We start from the raw sequence: 23433 nt of genomic DNA on the forward strand, positions 1-23433 counted from the left end.
CTCGGCTGGATTTGCCGAGAGCACAGTCAACTGTGTACCGCGATTCTCGGCATAAAATGACATCTGTCAAATATTGGTTTTCCGATTCTCGGCAAAAGAAATTCAGCCGAGCACTCGGCTGTCCAAATCTCGGCACAAACAATGCCAAGATTCGGCGAAATTTTATAAGTGTGTTTTTCAGAAAATGTTGTCGGCTACAAAAAAGCCATAATAGTTTTTTCCAAACGAAGTGTATTAGTTTTTAAACTGACTCCCATTGATTTTTTAGGCCATATAACTGTATAAAAAAAACAAAGGTGGTACTCTCTGGCATCGTACACAAATTTATTGCGTTTTACCGATTTTACCCAGAGTCTATGTATATAGAGTCGCGCGAAAAGAAAATCTATCGTTTCGGCAACACAGTTTTTGTGCCGTTTGTTGCCAAGAACTATACAGTTCTGTTTTTCACCATGCATAAGCGAATATCATTTTTTGAAATTCTTCACAAGGTACACAGTTTTGAAAGATTACACAGGTGATTTATTGTTAAATTTAAGTGAACCAGTGTACAGGTTTAATGTTGGATTAAAATGTGTAAGTAAAACTTCGGAAAAACACATATTCTTTATTACGCTCAATTACAACACTTTTCATCCACTCCTAACATTATCACCTTGTTTATTTACATTGCTCGATTGGTACCCTCGTTTGACACTGATTTGGTTCCTTTGGTTTCATCTTTGCGGGACTCTTAAACATAGACTCTGATTTTACCCTTTTCTCTCTAAATCCTCACCATTTCAGAAACTGTCAGTGGTGGATTTCGCCCATAGAGTTCTCCAGGTGCGTTTGTATTAGTGCGATGTTTACGATTTATTTTTTGTTAGCTGTAAGAATTTTTTGTTACCTGTGAGAACTGTCATCTGAAAGAGAGCATAAAAAACTACCGAGTTTGATTCACACTCTCACAAATTTCAATATACAGTGTAAAGCGGGCCGTGTCGTAGTGTTTGTGTGTTTTCGCTTGGAGAACTCTATAGACTATCTCACCCAATGGAATATAGAAAGGTACGGAGATGGAAAATAAATGTTCGGCACATTTTTTCAAGAAATTTTCACAAGTTATGACAGTTTACGGCTGAAAATGCCTACCTGCGTCGTTAAACAATGCGGAACACAATTCCAAATGGCTTTTTCTTGTTTTTGGAGATCTACGTCACGACCCCCACACGTGCTTCTGTTTACTTCTTTTTCGTTACTAGTGACGTTACGATTCTGCCGATACCGATCCATAATCGATTCTTTTTTCACGATACACGACAAATTGGTATCGATGCTCGAGCTCGATACTTTTGAGATATCGATACATTTTGTTAGAATTGAAAAAAATTATTCGCGACTACAACACTTCTGCTGTTCTCCTGACTTTTGTGGTAAAAAAGGAAGGCAAACATTTATGCTTCTTTTTAGAACATAGTTCATTATAGAGTTTCGTGTAGGTGCGAGCAGGCTATCTATATAAAAATTAAAAATTCAAATGTCTCATTTTCTTGTGTGGGCTAAAATCATCCAAGGATTATGACATTAGGATGCGTTTGTTGTCGAAAATTAATGACACAAATGATATCACACTTGAGAAGGTTGTCGAAGAGTGCAAATCTCTCATTAACCTGAAGCGTGATACGGTTCTTATAGGAGGACAGTCTTCATCCTACACTGTGGCGGCAACGAAGGCTACCAGAATCACCACAGCAGCAACCATCTCTATTTTACGTCAGATCTTCAGCAGATTTGGAATGCCTGAAGTGCTAGTGTCGGACAATGGGACACAGCTAACAAGCGATGTGTTTGAGCGATTTGTGGGATATATGAATAATAAATAGAATAAATTAAAAAAAAAAATAAGGTTTCTTATTTGTACAAGAAAATAATATCATTAGCGTAATCGTCTATACCAAAACATATTGTTCAATCTGAAAATAATATTCTTTCCTGCGAGCACTGGCAGACGAGTCGGACATATTACTTCGAAGGGGAAATAACATCTGCTATAAAAGGAGGTGTTCTTGTCCCCGAGGTTTCATTCTTGTGACGGAGTTCAATGGAAGCAGTTGGGATGAGCGGAAAGCAGCACGCAAACAAAACTTCGGCGGTGGAGCCGAACACTGGAGGAAGGCGCAGGATGGAAAAAAATCTCTCTCGGACTGATGGACGGCAGCTTCAGTCAGGATTCGAAAAGACGGGCACGCAGCAGCCGTGCGGGACGCTGTTTATGACTACCAATCAGCAGCAACAGTGGGAAAAGGCGATGGCGATGAAGGGACTGACGAAGGTTCACGACACGATTTTGCGAGGCAAACGGTATTATGCATTTAAAAACAGCGCCGTTCCATCCCCAAAGCAATGGGCAAGTGGAACGTTTTGTCGACACGTTCAAACGGACAATAAAAAAAAATTCAGGCGGGAGGAGAGTCATTAGAAGAAGCAATTGATACCTTTTTGCTCTGCTACAGATCTACACCGTGTCGAAATGCTCCAGACGGCAACCAGATTTTTCAAGGATAACAGTCTGAAGCAAAACAAACAATTCAACGCTAAACATGGTTCGAAGGAAAAATCCTTCGAGGTGAAAAATAAATAAATAAAGAAATCGTTGAACGAGTGGGTACTGTCATATACAACGTTTGGCTTCCAGAAATGCAGCGGCTTATCCGGTCGCATAGCAACCAACTGAGGACACGCTACGAAGATAAACCGAGTGAATCATGTGAAGCAGAGCGGACTGTCCCCCTCGACATACTGTTGGGCGCCTGGGGACTCGGTCCAACCGAACCAAATACTACTAAGGAGGTAGCATCGACATCAGGATCGTCGGAAAGTTTGAATGATTTTCAACGGGAGTTTTTGCGAGAGCTCATGGGTCGCGAAGAGGGAAATCCTCGACCTCGGTTACCAAAAAAGCCACCTACGATAGATCCTGAGGTACAACGTCGTTCGACGCGTCAGCGTAGAACACCAATCCGCTACGAACCCTACCAGGTTTACTAAAAAGGGGAGGTGTTGGAGTACCCCTCTCCCAAACGTTACTAAAGGATAACGCTCAAACGTCATCACTTTTTGGTATCGGCGCTGATCATAAAAGACAGCCGAGTGAGTCGAGAAACCACATCACACACGATCGGGTGCTTTATTGTCTACAAATATTATACGCATTAAATATAGTTATATTAGTTGTTACCACCAAGTGTTTCAGTAAATATCACAACGTAACAGAGTTAAGTTCCAGTGTTACGTCTGTTAGTCTATGATACAATCATTGAAAAGTTTTGATTTTAGTGTTATCAACTTTTTAAAATAGGAAACCTAGTAGGAAACAAAGATTTGGAAAACCGCCTGAAAATGAGTATTTTTGAGAAATGCAAAAAAAAAGTAGGAGGGTGGTATTCAAGACACGACCGCATGACGTTGACTACCGTATTCTTATAAAAAAAAATATTCCGTTGAAGCAAATAGTAGGGGGAATTGCAACGCTTCTTTTACAAAACTTCTGTAACAAAATTTCGAGGCACCAAAAGGTACCAGTTGCCGATTATTCTCGTTTACTGGTTAGTCTGTCCAGAATTCCAGCCATTTCAGTATTTTGCAGTAGCCATTTATTACTTATTGTAATAGCAACAGTGGGACTGAATTAAAAGTCAACTGGTTTGAACGGTTACTAACTAACGAATGAATAATTTATTCTCTCTCATATCAAATGTTTGCTGTGATTGAATTCGAAATGTTATTTGGTTGCTTCGTTGTTATGCAATTGAGATTTGCATACAACACTCCTCCTCAACGAAGTCAACGATTGCCTTCTAGATCTCTCCGGACACCGATTGCATATCGATGTTTCTCCAGCTTCAACCGCTCTAAAGGTTTGGTCATCAGATCGGCTTCCATCTCGGTGGTTGGTAAATATTGCAGGTCGATGATCCGTTTTTGGCGAAGATCTCTGGTGAACGCATGTTTTGTATCGATGTGCTTGGACCTTCTTTCCAGACGGTCAGATTCCACCATTTTGATACACGATTGATTATCCTCGTAAATGATGGTTGGATTGACTGGTTCCTCGTTGACGTCCTTTAGAAGTTTTCGCATCCATAGCAGCTCCTGGCATCCTTGTGCCAGCGCCACGAACTCGGCTTCTGTTGAAGAGAGAGCAACGCAGGTTTGCTTGTGGGTGCCCCAACTTACCAGGCCGCCACCAAACTTAATTAGGTAACCGGAGTTGAATTTTCGGTCTCCTTCATCTCCAGCCCAGTCTGCATCCACAAAGCACTCCAAAACTTCATCTCTGGAGCCAAGATGCAGCGAAAACTCTTTGGTTGCCTTGAGGTACCTTAGCACTCGTTTTGGCTCTGTCCAGTCCCGATTAGTTGGTTTGGATACCTTTATCCCTAGCAGTGATGTGCTCAGGCAGATATCTGGCCGGGTGTTGACCCCGACGTACAGCAAACTACCCACCAAGCTTCGGTACGATTCGTTGGTAGGCAGCTCTTCCTCCTCCTTTTGCTTGACGTAGGCAGGATCGATAGGAATTTTGGATGGCTTGGCATTTTCGTGTCCGAACCACTCCACGATCTTGTCGATGTATCCGGACTGATTCAACACATAGTGACCATCTTGCTTTTTAATTCTAATTCCAAGGAACAGTCGCAGCTCTCCCAGGCTTGAGAATTTGAACTGTTTTTCCAGCACCTTTCTTGTGTGTAGCAGCAAACGACCATGTCGTCCACATAGATGATTATGTAGCTACGCTTACCATTCAGCATCCTCACATACAGACAAGGATCCGAATCGGCAGGTTTGAACCCCATCTTCTTAAATACGTTATTTATTTTCTGGTTCCATACCCGTGCTGATTGTTTCAGCCCATAGATGCTGCGTTTCAAGTGGCAAACTTTGTCACCGTCCGTTTTTAATCCAGGTGGGGGACGCATGTATATATCTTCCTCTAACTCGGCATACAAGTAAGTGGTTTTTATGTCCATGTGTTGCACTAGCATGTTGTCTCGACCAGCAATGGTCAGGATGGTTCGAAGCGTAGATTGACGAGCAACGGGAGCAAAAACTCCGTCGTAGTCCGTCCCGTATTTCTGCGTAAAGCCTTGTGCGACCAACCTGGCCTTGTATCGCACCGTCTTACCATTTTCGTCCTGCTTTTTCTTGAAGGTCCATTTGCATCCTACGGTTTTCCTTCCAGGTGGTAGAGACACTAGCTCCCACGTTTGGTTTTCCCGTAGCGACTGCAGCTCTTCTTTCATCGCGTTTTGCCAAGCTACTGCTTCTGAAGACTGAATTGCCTCGGAATAGTTTCTTGGCTCGTTGGTGCTGTTGCTGGTGACACCAGTGACCTCTACGTAACGTTGTGGCTGGATTCCCTTGGTAGATCTCTCCGAACGTCGTGGACCATTTGGTGGTTCGATGTTCACAATGGTTTGCTCATCGTCTTCTTGATTTGATTGCTCGGCATTATCGTCATTGTTGCCATCCGAATCACCTCCGACAATGGTATTGTCACCTTCATCGCCGCTTTCATCACTTTCCTCTTCTTCATCGTCGTAATCATCATCGGGTGTCTTTTCTATTGTTGGCTTCAGGCTAGAGTGGAACTCAACCATGTTCTCCTCCTGGACGCCTTTAATAGGCTCATATTGTTTACTCTCGACAAACGTGGCGTCTCGGCTAATGTAGATCTTCCGGGTGGTTTTGTCCAGGAAACGGTACGCCTTGTGGTCCTGAGAATATCCCACGAACGTTAGTTTCTGGGATGTAGGACTGAGCTTCTTCCGCTGCTGCTTCGGGATGTGTACCCAGGTGCTAGCGCCAAAAACTTGGAGATGGCCAACACCAGGTTTGCGACCATTCCACAATTCATATGGCGTGACTGAAACGGATCTTGATGGTGATATATTTTGTAGATATACAGCCGTGTTCAATGCTTCCGCCCAATAACACTGGTCCAGTCCTGAATCGAATAGTAGACATCGGCTCATCTCGACCAAGTACCGGTTTCGTCGCTCTGCTACTCCGTTTTGCTGCGGACTATAAGCCACCGTGTATTGCACCTTGATGCCCTCTCGACGATAGAACGATCGTAGCCTTTCGCTGCTGTACTTTGTACTCCTTGATCGGAGCGTACTACTTTTGGTTTACGACCGAACTGAGTTTTGGCCGCCTCAACATATTCTTGAATTTTGTCCGCAACTTCCGAATTCTCTTTCAGCAGGAACAGCGTGCAGTATCTTGAATAGTCGTCGATTATCGTCATGAAGTACCTGAATCCGGTCACGGATGGTACCTCCACTGGACCGCACACGTCCGTATGTACCAGGTCCAATAGCGCCTTGGTACTCGATTTCGATTCCTTGGGGAAGGGTGTACGGGTACTTTTACCCTTACAGCAACACTCGCAGATTGCCTTTGCTCCGCACTCGTGGATCTCCAATCCGGTGACTAAACCGTCTCTCTTCATTTTGGAAATCGCGTTCAGATCCCGGTGGCCGAATTTCTGGTGCCATTCGTGTTTGCAACCCTTATTATGGCTCTCACCTGTCAGTAAGGTAACTTCTTTCGGTTGCTTCAAGTAGTAGAGGCCTTGTTTGAGCATCGCTATGGCTGCCGTTTGGTTGCCACGCATCACTCGGCAACCGTTGATGTCGAAAATAACAGTTGCATTTTTCTGCACCAGCGATGGAACGGACAAAAGGTTCATTGCCAGCGTTGGTGTGTAGAGCGCTTTGCTCACAGTCATTTCGGTTTGCCTACCCTGGTCGTTGTAGCACTGGATCACACCGGGGCCTTCACCTTCGACGACAGCTCGCTTTCCATCGGCAAGTGTGACGTGTTTTATCTCGCTTTCGCGGAGATTCGTGAAAAATTCTCGATTCGCAACAGTGTGGCTACTCGCTCCTGAGTCCATGATCCACGGTTTGTCCGCGCCTCGATCGTCGTTTCGCTTGGCCAAAAATGCGAAAGAAAGCGAATTGGAATTTAACTCTCTCTTTGATGGCGATAATGAATGTTTTCCTGGTTTTCCGGGCTTCTGTTTCGCCTCGTTATCTCGGGAAAATTGCCGACAATCCCTCTGTAGGTGGCCTACTTTCTTGCAGTAATGGCAGGCCAGTGGTTTCTTTTTACCTTGTCCGATTTTCATAGCCGAATCCGTCCCGGGACCCAGCCGTTTCGAGGCTTCGTCCAAGAGTTTTCGCTTGATAAGCTCCAGGGTCAGGTCCTCATCCGACCGGGTCTCAAGGGCGGTGGTGAAGGTATCAAATGAACTTGGAAGACTCCTCAGGATCATCGCGACCATGAGATTTTCCTCCAGCTTTTGTCCGGAATTTGCAAGGCTGATGAACAATTCCTCCATGGCAAAAATGTGCTCCGCCATGTCTTCTCCTTCCGAGTATTGTTTGTTGCAGATTCGCTTCAATAACGAAACCTTTGACGTGAGGCTCACTTTTTGATGGTGGTCTTGAAGTGCTTTCCAGGCTTCTTTCGCGGTCTTCGACGGACGAATCAACGCATGTTGACTGTCTTCGATTAGCAGCCCGATAGTCGCCCTGGCCTTTGCATCTCCAGCGATCCAAACTGTAGCTTCAGCCTCAGGAGTCGGCTTCACGCCTGGTTCCACGTAATGCCACAAATCCTCCCGCACCATTAGGAGTTCCACCTTGAAACGCCAGCTTGCATAGTTTGAATTGTTCAGCTTCTGTAGATTGAATCACTAACTATTGATTGAATTACTAACAGCCACCAGCATAACAGGTGAAGCCGGCACGAGATGACCGGTACTATTTTGTTTTTCCTCCTTTTAGCTGCTAACACCGAGCGTCCGTATGTATCCGGTACGGTTTAATAATGAAACTGATGGGGTGAAATGTTCAAACGATACGTTTTATACCAAGGCTTCGTCAGATAATTAGAAAGAAGGAGGGGCTACATAGATGATGGAATGGTAAAGACAAATGTTTCTTGAAAGCGGCGCCGGCCGCTGTCGTAATATTAACACCAACACAAACATGCATTTTTGCAAGGTTTTTTCCGCTAGCAGCAGCATTTGGTAAAACAGAAAATTCAATTAGCCGCTTCTGTACCAAAATTTCGAGGCACCAAAAGGTGCCAATTGCCGATTTTAGTTTCCTGGTTAGTCCGTCCAGAATTCCAGCCATTTAAGTGTTTTGCAGTAGCCATTTACTACTAAAGCCACCAGCATTACGGGTGAAACCGGCACGAGATGACCTGTACTATTTTGTATTTCCTCCTTTCAGCTGCTATCACCTAGCCCCCGCATGTCACTGGTTGTTTTGGAATCAGAATGATGGGGCGCCGGCCGCTGTCGTAAAATAAACACCAACAAAAAGATGCATATTTGCAAGGTTTTTTCCGCTAGCAGCAGCATAAACATCGGAAACAGAAAGTGACAACAACAATAATAACAAAGTCAGATCGATTGTATCCGTTAGTGTCGACTGTGCTTGGGAAGAGAGGTAGTGATTGGCTGCGCGGTATGATTTAGACAATCGATATTAATTACCAATTTTTCAATAGTGTATCTCAAACAATAGTTTGTTTTTGTTACATAAATTTAACCGTAAAAGAATTTCTGATCGATTGATGCCAAAACCTCGAAAACCTGATTAAAGATGACTGCAAAATGAGCGCTCAAAACCTGACCACTTTTCTCTGGTTTTCCCTGGTTGAATTACTAGATTTTCAAATTCAGGGGCCTAACTTCGATATAGACGTTAGTCAACGTCAAAAATTCTCACTGTGCCTTAACTGTCATTTGACGGGAGTTTAACATGTCATGCGTCCGGTATACAAATCAAAATAAAACTCTTTATAAAGAAACAAACGTCAACCCTATACGACGGCACTCAACTCAATCGCAGTTTTTAATGTAAAGTTAGCTTGATTGTTCAACAAATAACAGCTGAAAAATTCAATACTGTGTGAAAACAGTGCAGAAGCGATATATTTTATAGGTGGCTCGATCTGTGTTACATTGAAATCCTTGTTTGAGTTACTGTTTTGGGAAAATTAACACTTCTGCAAAAAACGTATTAAAACACACAAAAAAATCGATTGAACTTTTAGTATGTTGAACTAAAAAACGGCTCTGTGATGTAGTTTTGGTACCCAGTGTATGGAATCGAGCTGGTTTATCTGTGAACTGCACCGGGACTTTGGATCACTTAAGAATGGAAACGAAAAAACCCATCTTACATATTTTGGTGGTTGGATTCCACCATAAGAAAGGATGTCAGGTAGGTGTGATTGCATGTGGGTGGGCGCTTTGCGATGCAGCAAAAATGTTGAATCAATGAAGAAAACATTCATTAATGATTCATCATTAGTGCTGGCGATATGCTTGCAGGCACGGCCAATGTTCTGTTACTTTGCATTTTTTTATCGTTGCACAATCTACACAGTTCGCAGAATTTTTGTATTGACCGTTTTACGTTACTCGTAGGTGGAGTTCTCTTATCCACCGTTGATAGCTGGATCGGAGGGTAAACATGAGTGTCCATCCGGTTGGAAGTATCTACCGACGCTAGCTATCCCGGACGGATCGCATAATTTCGAACAGGATTTTGTTTGTTTCAACCTGCCTAGCCTGGTTGATCCACACGAATCAATTTACGGTATCAGCTGCTATCGGCAGATTCCGGTGGAAGAGTTGAAGATTCGAACGGCCGACGTTACGAGAAGCACCGTACAAAAGTCGGTCTGTGCACTGCTATCGATTCCTATATACGGTTATGTCGAGGTGAAGCTATCTTTGATTGCGCACGCTTTCTTCGAACAGGGCGATTTTTCCTGTACGGATATTCTGGTGAAAGCCTATAAGCAACTAAATGCTTGCCTCCAGTCGATGGAATCACCGGAGTTGGCTCCAGCTAGATTGCATTTTGTTGGATTACCATTGCGGGAGCTTGTTCTGAAGTAATTGCTGAGGTTATGAAAGTCCAAACTCCAATCTAACATTAAGTACCTTGTTTCAGATGGCGCCACAAACTGCTCATTCTTTACAAACTTCTGCTGCTTCAAAAACGAATTGTTTGCTTCGGTTCTCCAGTGCAGCCGACTTGTTCGCTCATTTTGGGTATAGTTTCATTGCATCCGGAGTTGCTGGCTAAAGGTTTCCAGGAGGTTGCATGTGTAAAGTGCGTTTTGCTTTCGCAATGGTGCTTATGATAGAATTAATTCCTCGATTTTGTTATTTTCAGAACTTCACGGCCAATGTCTCCCATGCCTTGCTTCGGTACTACTCAAGAGGAGAAGAAAACCTTTTCGGATGACTCTTCGCCTGTAAACACCCAATATATCCCTGCTAGTGCCGTTACGTCTGCCCCTGATTCTGTCGCTGGAGGCACCCAAGCACAGCAGGAAAAAGAAGATGACAGGATGGATAGCTTGGATAGCGCCAAAGATGTTACACCCAGTTCTGACGAGGCAACGGATGAGGGCTTAGGTGCTAATGAAAAACGATTGACTCGGGAAACAAGCGTTGATACGATTGCATCCAATTTCGCAAGTTTGTGCGCTATCAGACCGGACGAGTGGGCGGCACCAATAAGGATATTCCACGAGGGAAATTTATGTCTGCCGTATATATCGTTGCCATACATGGACCTGTTGACCGATCCTTCGGTGAAAGGATACATAATCGGCGCTTCGAATGTGCTATTTCAGCAGAAACGGCACCTAGCTGATGTGATGGTCGATGTGGAGGGGACCGTAATTGATGTGTACGACTTAGAGCTGAAGCGACAAATTCAGCTCAGTACGGAAGATTTACGTTTTGCCGATTTTGTTATACGGAATGTGCAAAATCCAAAGGAAGATGCCGAAGGTAGTGAGGTGTGGATTAGGGAACAATTCTACGGCTACATGGTGGCATTGCTTAAATCGTCTGTTTGCTTTGGTAAGTATTTGTTGTTACATCAGACAAGCTCATAAACGTGTTTTTTGTTTCAGACGGAGCCAAAGAGATGGAGCATTTTAATGTGCATTTCATGATGGGATTGAAAACAACTCAGTGCTACCAGGACTGGCTGATTAGGAGTGGCGCTGATGCTAATCAATCATTTAAGGGATTGGCAGTAGGTCATCCATTTGCGGGAACACTCTCTGTGGCCGATATGAAGCTCCGAATAGCGCAGTAAGTTATCGAACAAGTCTACAAAGTTCATTTCTGGCAACACAACATTTTGTTAACGTTTTCCAGAACCATGCAAAACAGCGAGAGTGGACGTAAGATAAATCAGGCAGTGAACAGTACAAGTCGAGCTGTTGGAGGGGCTCTAAGTACAGCAAAGGGAGCATTTTCCACCTGGTGGACTTCAATAACGGCACCCGTTCCATTAACCGCCCAGCAGCAGCAGCAGCAATCTCAAAGTGCACAAACCAGCAATGCTCAAGGCGATAGCAGTGGCCATTTTTCTGACACTAGTGACGATTCAGACGAAAACATCGACCCAGAAGACTTGGACAGTGACAGTGGCAGTGATAAAAGCCAGAATGATGCTAACAAAAACGTTTTAAAGAAAACTGCGGTTTCTGACACTCAACCAGAACCAGCAAAGATCGAGATGGCGGAGCATGCTGTGGAGAAAAGCAACAATATAATTGAAATTGGAAAAGAAGCTGATGTCTTGGACCGGCAACAGAAAATTTTCACAGTTTGAAATAATCCCACCTAGAGTCGTTGCCCATTATAAACTGGATCTCGCTTCCTAGCACAAACATTTACAAAGCATGGCAAGGCAAGCATCCGCAGTGATATTAAACAGGGCCTGTCGTACTTCTATCCGCATTGCAGCCATTCCGACGAGACATCGTATAATAACAGCATCATTGTTAAGTCTTATTTGTTATAAAATAACAAACTGTAGCAAAGTCACTATTAGTACTTATAATAATAACCTTGTGCTGTCACTCAAAACAACACACTTCTATTCGTTCTGCAAACCGTGTGATAAGTTACAATCATACATCAACAAAATAGCTGTTCATTAATATAATCTCATGTAGCTACTGCAACAGTAACAATAATGTCATAACATATAAGGTCAATAAAGCTTCATCAACCAAGTTAGAGTGTTCAGTTCCTTTCAACAAATGAATGTTTTCGTAAATCTCTGTCTTTGTGGTATGCAAATTCGATTAATATTTCAGCGATTGTCGATTTGTCGCTCGGATTGAGCAGATAATTTTCTCGCGATTTTCCTTGATTAGGGAAAGAAATCTATGGCCACAGGCAATTGCTATTGATTTATGATTCCTATCAAAAATGCATATGCACTGACTTATAATTTGTGGTCGAGTTTATATCGCTTGATCTGACGTAGGGCGTATGCATTCAAGTTTTTGACTGGCGATGGTTAGGTTGTGAGAAGGTCCAGAATGTGGTTTAGTTGGTGCAAGTTTGTGACTGGATATCTTGTTGGAAGTTTTTGGTTAACTTTGGCAATAGCGCAAAATCCCAAGGATAATGGCGGGAATTTGATCATCGGACTAGGTGACGGATTAAAATAATATGTTATATATCATCAAATTTAGTACAACTAACAAAAAACTATGCAAACATTTTGCTGAATCCAGCAGATAAGTTACTTTACGATTAGAGTTTGAATAACAAAATAATCGCTACGTCATTTTATTTTTAATTTCCTCTTATGATACTGCGTCTCAAAACAATGTCAATTTCGAAACATATATTTTTTCCATATTCTGCTTGTTAATTATGTCCTGTGCGAGTTACGTTTAAATTTGAAAATTGACTGCATTCGACAGTGCTAGAAATTTCACACCTTGTTCGCCTAAACGAAAGCAATTTCAATTTTTTCGTCACTGCAACGTTCAATTTCCTTACTTATTTAATGTTCCATTGCATCAATTTATTATTTCAAATCAATCTTCTCATTGTCAAGTCCTAAAATTTCAAATCCAATATAAAAAAAAACAACTCGAATAAAATAAAGTACTCAGTGAACCGTACATAAGTATTGCGGGTTTTCAGATTTCAAATTTAAAATCAAATATTTTCTTCTATTCAAATTCTTTAATCTTTGTCCTATATAAGTATTTGTCCTATATGTTTATTTCACACCAAATCATTATTATATTTAATATTTTTCATTGCTATCATTTCCGAAAGGTTATTTAATATTTTTTAATTGCTCTTTGATAATATTTAATTTTTTTCAGTTTTTAAATTTATTTTCATTGGAAATTAATGTAAAAATTTCTTAAACATATAAAAATACAAATCCGTCTGATCCATCCATATACACTTGAAAACTACAGAACCGATCGGAGTGAAAGTTTGTATGTAGGGGTTTTTGGAGAGGTCCCATACAAATGAAACACACTTTGTTGCACAACTCGAGATCTAATCAAGTATTCGGAATTAAATTTGGCATGTGGAAGGTTTTGAGGGCACAAAATATTTTTATATCAGTTCAACACCCCTCTCTTCTCTGGGGGGATAGGCCCAATAAAATGAAACATAAATTTTTGCACAAATCAAGAACTAATCAGGCAAACGGAACCAAATATGTTAGGGGAACTGCTCCATTATTCTTCTCAGCTCATATATTAATCTCATACAACATGAAAACACAATTTAAATCAGGACAAAACGCATATTTTCTAATCTGCTAATCCATGGAATGAATTCTTTTTAGTTTACTTTACATTTCTCATAAAGTAGAATCCTTAAAAACTCACTTAAAAGCTCTAAATTTGATATTATAGTCGGGCATCTGCACTTGATGCACTTATTTAATTCAATCGCCTACCTCAGATTACAAAATCCGCGCATCGTTCTATACGGCTATAACGAGACTCGTTCAGCAGCCAACCAAAGTTTCTTTCATCACTAGCGGACCACTTTGTATTTTAATCACTGAACAAAATCACTCATTACACTAAGAATACTTTAATCGCAGACAGACGTCCAAGCTGAGTTCCAAACTTGTGTAAAGATTTTTGTAGTAGCAATTCGTAACCAGATAGCGCTACCAGTGACGCCAGCCTCATACACCAGCGAAAAAAAATGTATTGTAGCGATAAGGTCACTAGGCGGCGCTAGTATACAAGTGATTTATAACGCAATTCTCTTTGAAAATTTACACGAAATTTTCGATCAATTTTGTTCGTGCTTGGACGTCTGTCTGTGCTTTAATCTCTGAAATGTTCACCTCAAATTTCTAACAAGCTTGAATTAGCAGAAATATATGAGATGAATTCCTGCACTTCCTAAATTTCAACTGTATGTATTTTCATCTGTTTTCACTGTGTTGAAGAAAATCAAAAGTTGCCAAATCAGTTTCTGTTAATACGAACAAATCATACTGAAAATGTTGAATTATTCCGACATAATTGACATAAATCGACAGCACTGCAGTGGTTACCTAGGTTACCAATTTTGCACGTAAACAACTACAGCGGATATCTAGGTAACCTACTACGACGGGCTGCGGCTACGTTCATTCATGACAATGTGTTTCATTCATGATTAACAGTGTGATGAATATGGGGGCGTCGTGAGATGAATGATTGTGCAGTGATTCAAGTTTTGAGATGGATATGGAAGCGTTGTGAAAAATGGTTTTGTTTTACAAAATTTAGGATAAATCTAGTTAATTTTACTAAATATACAATGCTAAACGATTCCATAAGAGCACGTAAGCATATTCAGTTTATTTGTTAAATGACTCCGTGAAAATTTGGTGTTTAATCCGTGCATTCTTCGTGAATATCGACTTAATGAGATGAACAATGGAGCAGTTCCCCTATGTGAAGGTTCTGGTTCTGGTTCTGGCAATGTTTCTACAATGGGTTGACCCCCCCTCCCATCCATAGTCTGGAAAGGAAGGAGGGTAAGCTCTTATACAAATGAAACAGATATTTAAGCCAAATTTTCCGGAAAACAGTCAGAGCTGCCAAAAATCGGCTCCAGACGCCATTTGGAGCCATCCACATACCACGTGGACAGATTTTTAACGATTTTGACCCCCCGCCCCACCCCTCCGTGGACAAAAATTTTGTATGGACCGTGGACATTACACATACCCCCCCCTCTCCCAAAGCTGTCCACGTGGTATGTGGATGGCCTCTTTTCAAATCCGAGATGGAAACTTCAGGTATCCGGTAAATAGCCAAAAACGACCGAATACCATTTTCTATGGGTATTCCCGGAACCCGAATGACACTCAGAGGCCAGAAGTTGACTCCACATGGCAATTTTAATTCCAAGATGGCGACGTTTTTGAAAAACAGCCAAAAAATGCCGAATACAAATTAATATGCAGATATGCGGTATTTCCAGAATAAGAATGATGCATAGAGGCCAGAAATTGGCTCCTTACACCATATTGAAAACCAAGATAACGACGTTCGGTTTCTGTAAGCCAACAGTGACCGAATACCACCCAATATGGGGTTTTCCGTAATCGAGATGATGCATAGAAGCCAACGTTCGACCCTGCGCACCATTTAGATTTCTAAAATGGCGACTTCTGGTTTCTGGGTAGCAGAACAACCAAAAACGGCTGAATATCACCCAACACAGTTATTTTCGGTATCAGTTTTCTTTCATCGACGCAAATTTGATGTACCTCATTTTTAATCTACAAAACGAAACAAACAATATCACACGCTAACCTGTGGGGATAATAGCGGTCTCGATCAACTAAGATTAGTTGAGAGAATTTCTTATCGATATTGTTTTTGGCACATTTTGCATGTGTAGGGTAAGTACAATAACACACTGTGCCCCAATGCTGAGTCGAGAAAATTTCCAGCTCGAAAAATTTCTCGACCTTGACCTGATCGGGAATCAAATCCGATATCACAACCGTGTGGGAGAGCTAGCCGATCGACATCGCAACCACAGAGCCACGGGCATAAGCGTAGTCAGAGGTGGCCATGGGTGCAGAATTTTGTTTTCAATAACTCAAGCACAAAACGACATCTTTAGCCCATAGAAACATCTGTGTAAAGTATGAGCCAGATCAAAAATAACATTGTGCTACAGCGATTTAGAACTTCTAATAGGCTGTAGGCCATGTTGAGTGTAACATTCGCTCGTACCAGAAATTTTCCAAACACCCCCAAAATCTGAAGTTATGGTCAAAATACGAACTTGAATTTTGAACCTCAGTGCATAAATCTTTTTTAACTCAGTTATTTCTTGACCGACTTTCAATATTTTAGCAGTTTTGGAAAGAAAATAAACAGAGCTTTCAAAATATACTACAGTACTGTACTAATATCACTGAAACACGTTGAGTTATTTGAGTTTAAATCGAATTTTTTAGACTTTTTCACGCAATTTTTCAACCAAACTTGAAATTTGCCACCTGTTTTTGTGAGAAAGATCCTACAATTTTGAAAGTATATTCAATGACGAATCAAACAAAAGTGGTTTTGTGAAAATCGGTGAATATTTAGCTGAGTTATATATTCCCGATCCGGTCCAGGATCTTTTCGGGCTGGAAATTTTCTCGGCTCAGCACTGGGGCACAGTGTATCGTTGTATTTATCCTACACATACCAAATGTGCCAAAAAAAATATCGGTAACGAATTCTCTCAACAAATCTAGTTGATCGAGACCGCTATTAGCCCCCAGGCTAGCGTGCGATTTTTTTTTTTAATTCTCGCTTATTTTCCGTCGGTCTAGTTCCGCCACTGTTGTTGTGCCAATCACCGACGCCCGGGGAGGCGACTCCACCCAGGACCCTAACTCATGACCCGTTTATTAACGGACCGGCGCCAACGGCTTTACTTCCTCATGCGATGGAAGGCGTGATCCCAGAGATTTTTCGCCTCAGAAAATCTCCCGGTGTCGTCTAGGATTGAATCTAGACCAGTTGGGTTGGTTGTGAGTGGATCACGCCACCCCACAACCATCGACACCTATGTCGGCGGTGGGATTCGAACCCAGGCGTCGAGCGTGGTTGGCGGATACGTTACCAACCACGCTAGGCCCCCGCTCTGTGCGACATTGTTGTTTTGTGATAAAGATACTACAAATACTTTGAAAGAATAATCAATGAGGAATCAAGAAACAGGTAGCAAATTTCAAGTTAAGATTGATATTGGTACAAATCTGTATATATTTTAAAAATTCTGTTTATCCTCCTTCCAAAACTGCTAAAATATTGAAAATCGGTTGAGAATTAACTGAGTTAAAAAAGTTGTATGCACTGAGGTCCAAAAAAACGTATTTTAATTTATTTATTTAACATCACCGTCTTCGACAGAAATATCGCACAGACTGTAAACTTATTCTATAATATTCTACCAACTAACCTAGTCTACTAGTGCGGTTTTTAAAAACATTTCTAGCCATGTTGAAGTCGAATTTGTCGTACACTTCGTTGAACAAGCGAATGCATTTCTCCAAGGGATTGTAGTATCCATAATTGGTTCTGTGGTAGCGGGTAGCCAGTAGAGTATAGTTCCGGAAACGACGAGGAGGGACATTTATATGCATTTGCTCGCGTCGCGCAGGGCAGTCAATCGCCCCTTGAAGCACATCAAAAACGAGGAGACACCGCGCTTTATCACGTCTGGCTGACAGCGACTCCAAACATATAAGTTGACATCTATCAGGGTAAGGGGGAAGCTCGACCGGGTCGTTCCAAGGGAGTGACCGTAAAGCAAACCGTACAAATTTCTTCTGCACGCGCTCAATCTCGAGGTTTTGTCCTAGGCAGTGCGGAGACCAAACAGGCGAGGCGTACTCCAGAATGCTGCGAACTACCGTGCAATAAAGTGACTTTATAGCAAAAATGTCCGTGAACTCAGAAGCGTGACGACGAATAAACCCAAGTACAGAAAAAGCTTTGGCAGTCATAATTCCGATATGGTCATTGAAGTTGAGCTCTTCGTCAATGGTCACACCGAGATCGCAGATAGACGAGACACGTTGGAGCGCTTCAGTTCCTATACTGTACTGGTAATGAACTGGATTGGCAGAGCGAGTAAAATATATAATTTTGCATTTCGTACTGTTGACACGCATACCATTATCATCACACCAAATCAGTAGAATGTTGATATCTTCCTGAAGGGCAGTGTGGTCATCCGTAGACGCAACTACCCGAAATACCTTCGAGTCGTCGGCGAAAGAGAGTTTGAACGAGGATATGAGCAGGTACAGATCATTCACGTAGATGTTGAATAACAGCGGCCCAAGAACACTACCTTGGGGCACGCCAGACGTAATACAAAATGTGCGGGATCGAGCTGAGTTGACTACAACATGTGAGGTGCGGCCGGATAAGTATGACAGGATCCAGTCCAGAATCCATTCTGCAAAGCCAATATGCTTCATTTTTTCGATGACATGGTAGTGAGGAACGGTATCGAATGCTTTCGCAAAATCAACGTACACCGCGTCGATTTGCCTCCTCATTTCCATTTTTCGTGATAGTGTAGTAACATAGCACATTAAGTTTGTTGTAGTTGAACGATGTCTTCTAAAACCGTGCTGGCTGTCGGATATGAGAGGTGCTGATGCCGTATACAGCACGTTGTGCATAAGTTTCTCAAAGACTTTGCCCAAACAACACAAAATGGAGACACCACGGTAGTTTGTTACTCGATTTACGTTGCCGGACTTGTAAATTGGTGTGACAGATGCAGTTTTCCACATTTCCGGGAACGTTTTTTCGCGTAGCGATCGGTTGAACAAAGATGTAATTGGAGCTAACAGTTCAGCACAGCATTTTTTCGAGAACAGCGGTGGGATGCTATCAGTTCCGGGTCCTTTTTTTGAGTTGAGGTTGTCGATGGCAATTCTCACTTCATCCGATGTGAACTGGATAGAGGGAAGGTTGATGTCTTGTGAGGGAATGTGGGCGAAATGGTTGTGACGTGGTACTGGTGATGACTTGCTGAAAACACTTTCGAAGTAAAGGGCGAAAAGGTTTGCTGCTTCCAAGTTAGAGCTGGACTGCACATCGTTGAGATATACGTTGGATGGAATGCGAGAAGATGATTTTCGCTTCTTAACAAAATCCCAAAAGCGTGAAATCTTTTTCACGATTTGAAAGCTCTGTTTATCTTCTTTCCAAAACTGCTAAAATATTGAAAATTGGTCGAGGAATAACTGAGTTAAAAAATGTTGTATGCACTGAGGTCCAAAAAACCAGTATTTTGACCATAACTTCAGATTTTGAAAGTGTTTGGGAAATTTCTGGTATGAGCGAATGTTACACTCAACAAGACCTATAACCTACACTAGGTCACTTCAGAAGCTCTTGCATTTTTTTTTGTTCATTTGTAGCACAGTGTTATTAAATACAAGGAAACCTCTGCCATTTTAGTGTACTTCAGATATGGCCTTCTTTTTCCTTCTAGTCGTCATTTATGAACCAGAACAACCGGAAGTTCCTGCCCTGACATCACAAACTATAAAATCACTTCTATCTACAATATCTGGTGGTATAACCGTGCTTGATTACTACATAGTTAACAATCGTGATAGAGATATTTCCGATGATCATTCCGAATGTAAGTCCGATTTTCAGCTCCCATGCTCAAATTAATACATGTGTCATTCCCAGTATGTGCCGCCTTGCAGAAAGGTGTCACCATCCTCTTGGACCTCACCTGGACCGATGGCAACCGGATGTTGAAGATAGCCAAGGCGCTCAACATTCCGTACATCCATGCGGATGCATCCTCGCAAACGTTTCTACGCGTTATGGAGAATTATCTGCGAGCCCGAGGTGCCAACGATGTCGTGTATATTTTCGACAGCGCCCAGAGGGCCGACGCGGCTATTTACTTTTTGATCACGGAATCCCAGCTGCGTACCATCATTTTCGACCGTCTTAGTGATCGTACGATCCAGCGTATCAAAGCCGTTCGACCGTATCCTTCCTTTTTTGCGGTCATTGCCGATACGGTGCATATGAATGAGCTCTTGAAGCAAGCGATAGTTGGCGGTTTGGTGTCGAAACCGGATAAGTGGAATCTTATTTTCACAGACTTGGTTGCCGATAGGTTCGAATATGGTGGGATGTTTCCAGCGATGAGTCGCCTGATGATGGATGCAATAACATGTTGCTTGTTGCTGAATTTGGCCAGTGGTTGTAGCTGTCCAGCTGACTTCAAACCATGGGAGGCACATCTGCAGAATGTAGTGCGCGAGATCTTGAACAGAGCCACAACCGAACGCTTACCATTAGTCATTAAGGACGAATGTAACGGAACGGGTGATGCCACCGATAAGACTTCTAATGTTTCACAGCTTTTGAATGATCTTCGAACAGATGGTCGATTTTGGACACCCGATGGAAGTCGAGTGGTGCGTTATAACATGAACGTTTCCATTTGGACGTCCACTGAAGAGGATGAAACTCAAACTGTTCAAATTGGTACGATCGAGCGTGGGCTGGTAGCTCCGTTCGAGGGGTTTGGAATCAAATCTACGCGACGGTATTTCCGCGTTGGGACTACAGAGGTTTGACTATTCAAATTGTAGAGGTGTAACGAAGTTTTAATGTTGAGTTTTTTTTTTCTTATAGTCTATTCCTTGGGCGTACCGAAAGCGAGATCCTGTGACGAAGACACTTCTCCTAGACCCAGTTGGGGAGCCTATATGGGAGGGTTACTGCATCGATTTCCTGCAGCAATTGTCGGTGGTTATGAGCTTTGACTACGATCTGGTGTCCCCGAAAGTTGGCTCATTCGGTAGACGGGATAAAGAAGGTAATTGGGACGGATTGATAGGCGATTTGGTGGTTGGAGAAATTGATTTTGCGATGGCCTCGATGAAGATGACAGCGGAGCGGGAAGAAGTTGTTGATTTTGTGGCACCATATTATGAACAGACGGGCATATTGATTGTCATGAGGCAACCAGTTCGAGAAACATCCCTTTTTAAGTTTATGACGGTGTTGCGACTCGAGGTGTGGCTTAGCATTTTGCTAGCGATTGTAGCGACTGCTGTTATGCTGTGGTTGTTGGACAAATTCTCCCCATACAGTGCCAGGAACAACAAGAGTGCCTATCCTTATGAGTGCCGGTTTGACACCAAATATCCAGGAAAAAGAATTACAATTTAACATGATCTATTTTCAGAGACTTCTCGTTGAAAGAAAGCTTCTGGTTCGCGTTAACATCCTTCACACCACAAGGCGGAGGAGAAGCTCCGAAAGCACTCTCCGGAAGGATGCTAGTGGCAGCCTACTGGCTTTTCGTGGTTCTTATGCTAGCCACCTTTACCGCCAATCTGGCAGCCTTTTTAACCGTGGAACGTATGCAAACTCCGGTTCAATCACTCGAACAGCTATCCCGTCAAAGTCGTATCAAGTATACCGTGGTTGAAAACTCGGACACACACGACTACTTCAAAAATATGAAGAACGCCGAAGATGTTCTGTACCAAATGTGGCGCAATCTGACACTGTCCAGTGGAAATGACCAGGCGCAGTACCGTGTTTGGGACTACCCAATTAAGGAACAGTACATCAATATCCTAGCGGCAATGGAATCGGCAAAACCGGTAGCCTCCGCTGAAGCTGGTTTCAAACGGGTTAACAAACGGCTTGAGGCTGATTTCGCTTTTGTGCACGATTCGGCCGAAGTGAAATATGAAATATCTCGCAATTGCAACCTGACCGAAGTTGGAGAAATCTTTGCCGAACAGCCGTACGCGATCGCAGTTCAACAGGGGAGTCACCTTCAGGACGAACTGAGTTACTATATATTGGAGCTGCAGAAAGATCGTTTCTTCGAGTCTCTAACTGCGAAGTATTGGAATAACTCAGCACGGGGTGTCTGCCCCAACACGGACGATAGTGAAGGAATAACACTGGAAAGCCTTGGAGGGGTGTTTATCGCAACCCTGGTAGGGCTGGCACTGGCCATGATCACTTTGGCTGGAGAGGTTTTGTACTATCGTCGTAGAGATAGAAAGAACAAGTTGATACAGGTGGAACCGGTACCGGATGATTTTAGCGGTGGGTTGCAGGATAAACGTTCGTTGACATTCAAAAATTTGCTTAACGTAGACGGAAAGAATAATAAAAATAAGGTGGATAAAAAAATTCCGAAGGAAATAACGATCGGTAGCAAATTTGTGCCGGCATCGGAAAAACAGCGGAAAATTAGCTACATTTCGGTGTTTCCTAAGAACCCGAATATCTAGAAATATATGATGAATTAACAAAGTGAAATCAGAACATATGAAATGCTAGCTTGATATCCAAACATTTCAGCATATTTGACAATTTAGTCCTTGTAAACATTTCGTCTACTAATATAGTATTTATTATAGAAATTGCAGCGACACTTACATGCTTAACATATTTACTGGTTCTAATGCTAACTATATTTGCTTAGAAATCCACTCAATACAGTCATTAAAACTGCACTTGGAGAAAATAATTTTAAGAAAAAAAATGATGTCATTTTTAATTAATTGACACAAAGAAACAGAGATAAAATCTATAGATTATTTGCTAGTTTTGGAATAAAGAATGCATAGAAAAGTAGTCGTAAATGTTTAAACGAAGATAAGGCCGTTACATTTTAATTTTATGTAACCCCCCCCCCCCCCCCTTCAAAAATCTTGAATATTGGAAGGGGAAGAAAAAAAAAGCTCAAACTGTTTTGTTCATTTTATTGGTTTTCCGACAGCATAAATGCTTTATTTAGCAATAAAAAAGTCCAGTGACAGCGAGAGTGTCGTCAAAAGGCAAGCGAAATAAATAATAATAATAATTAAGTGTTATTTTTCAACATTTATTTGAGTGCAAGTTACAAACGTCATAAATTGCACACAAACTTTGATCAAAGATATTTCTTTTTTTTTCGTCTCGGTGTTATTTATTTCTTGCCACCCCCTTTGTTAACTTTGATAACCTTGGACATAAAAAGAATTCGAAATTTGTATCAGCCTAAATGAATTACAAAGAACGCAGTTCTTCGGTGCGCTCGTGGTGATATTGGTTGTTGGCTTTTGTCCATCTTATGAACTGTGTGTATTTAGTACCACTCTTTCGATTTTTTTATCATTGCTACGATCAGCCAGTCGTCGATCGTTGAAGCAATTAACTAGTTTGGTCACATGACTAGCAGTTAGAGTTGTCGATATTAAAAAAAAATCCCAGGAGGGTTGTGTGCCACGACCGCAAGGTTGAAGTAGAATACTTTTACAAGAGAGATAACCCGGCTGCTTGCGTGTCAGTCATTTTGAAATCGGATTTGTTTCGTATATACCGCTTGTTAGGCACAGTATCAACAAATCGTAATAATACATTGATTTGTATTGTGCCGTGTCAAATAAATGTTGTGTGAAAAAAGTAGGAGGTTGTATCCAAGACACGACCGCATAAATGACGTAGAACTACGTACACTATTAATAAATGCATTGAGTG

At 42.0% G+C, this 23433-nt stretch overlaps 1 protein-coding gene and 1 long non-coding RNA gene across 2 annotated transcripts; one reads left to right on the forward strand and one right to left on the reverse strand.

The window, feature by feature from the left end:
* Positions 1-587: 587 nt before the first annotated feature.
* Positions 588-1229, reverse strand: LOC129717826 (uncharacterized). The gene is made up of 2 exons (XR_008726746.1): positions 1135-1229; positions 588-732 (listed from the first exon to the last, which is right to left on the reverse strand). It is a non-coding gene; the product is annotated as an uncharacterized LOC129717826 (long non-coding RNA).
* Positions 1230-8863: 7634 nt separating this feature from the next.
* LOC129716749 (uncharacterized) lies at positions 8864-22504 on the forward strand. The gene is made up of 11 exons (XM_055666589.1): positions 8864-9293; positions 9500-9972; positions 10032-10193; positions 10257-10954; positions 11008-11191; positions 11258-11711; positions 12418-12550; positions 19406-19558; positions 19612-20513; positions 20578-21077; positions 21134-22504. Exons 1-11 carry the CDS (start codon positions 9228-9230, stop codon positions 22200-22202), a joined length of 4794 nt encoding a protein of 1597 aa, XP_055522564.1. The 5' UTR covers positions 8864-9227; the 3' UTR covers positions 22203-22504.
* Positions 22505-23433: the final 929 nt, after the last annotated feature.

This window comes from Wyeomyia smithii, chromosome 1, assembly GCF_029784165.1.
Source record: "Wyeomyia smithii strain HCP4-BCI-WySm-NY-G18 chromosome 1, ASM2978416v1, whole genome shotgun sequence".
Taxonomy (NCBI): domain Eukaryota; kingdom Metazoa; phylum Arthropoda; class Insecta; order Diptera; family Culicidae; genus Wyeomyia; species Wyeomyia smithii.

Coding starts and splice junctions, on each gene's coding strand:
- LOC129716749 (XM_055666589.1), top strand. CDS start 9,228: ATGGAAACGAAAAAACCCATCTTACATATTTTGGTGGTTGGATTCCAC. Junction 9,294..9,499: donor ACCATAAGAAAGGATGTCAG/GTAGGTGTGATT, acceptor CGTTACTCGTAG/GTGGAGTTCTCTTATCCACC. Junction 20,514..20,577: donor TCCGCGTTGGGACTACAGAG/GTTTGACTATTC, acceptor TTTTTCTTATAG/TCTATTCCTTGGGCGTACCG.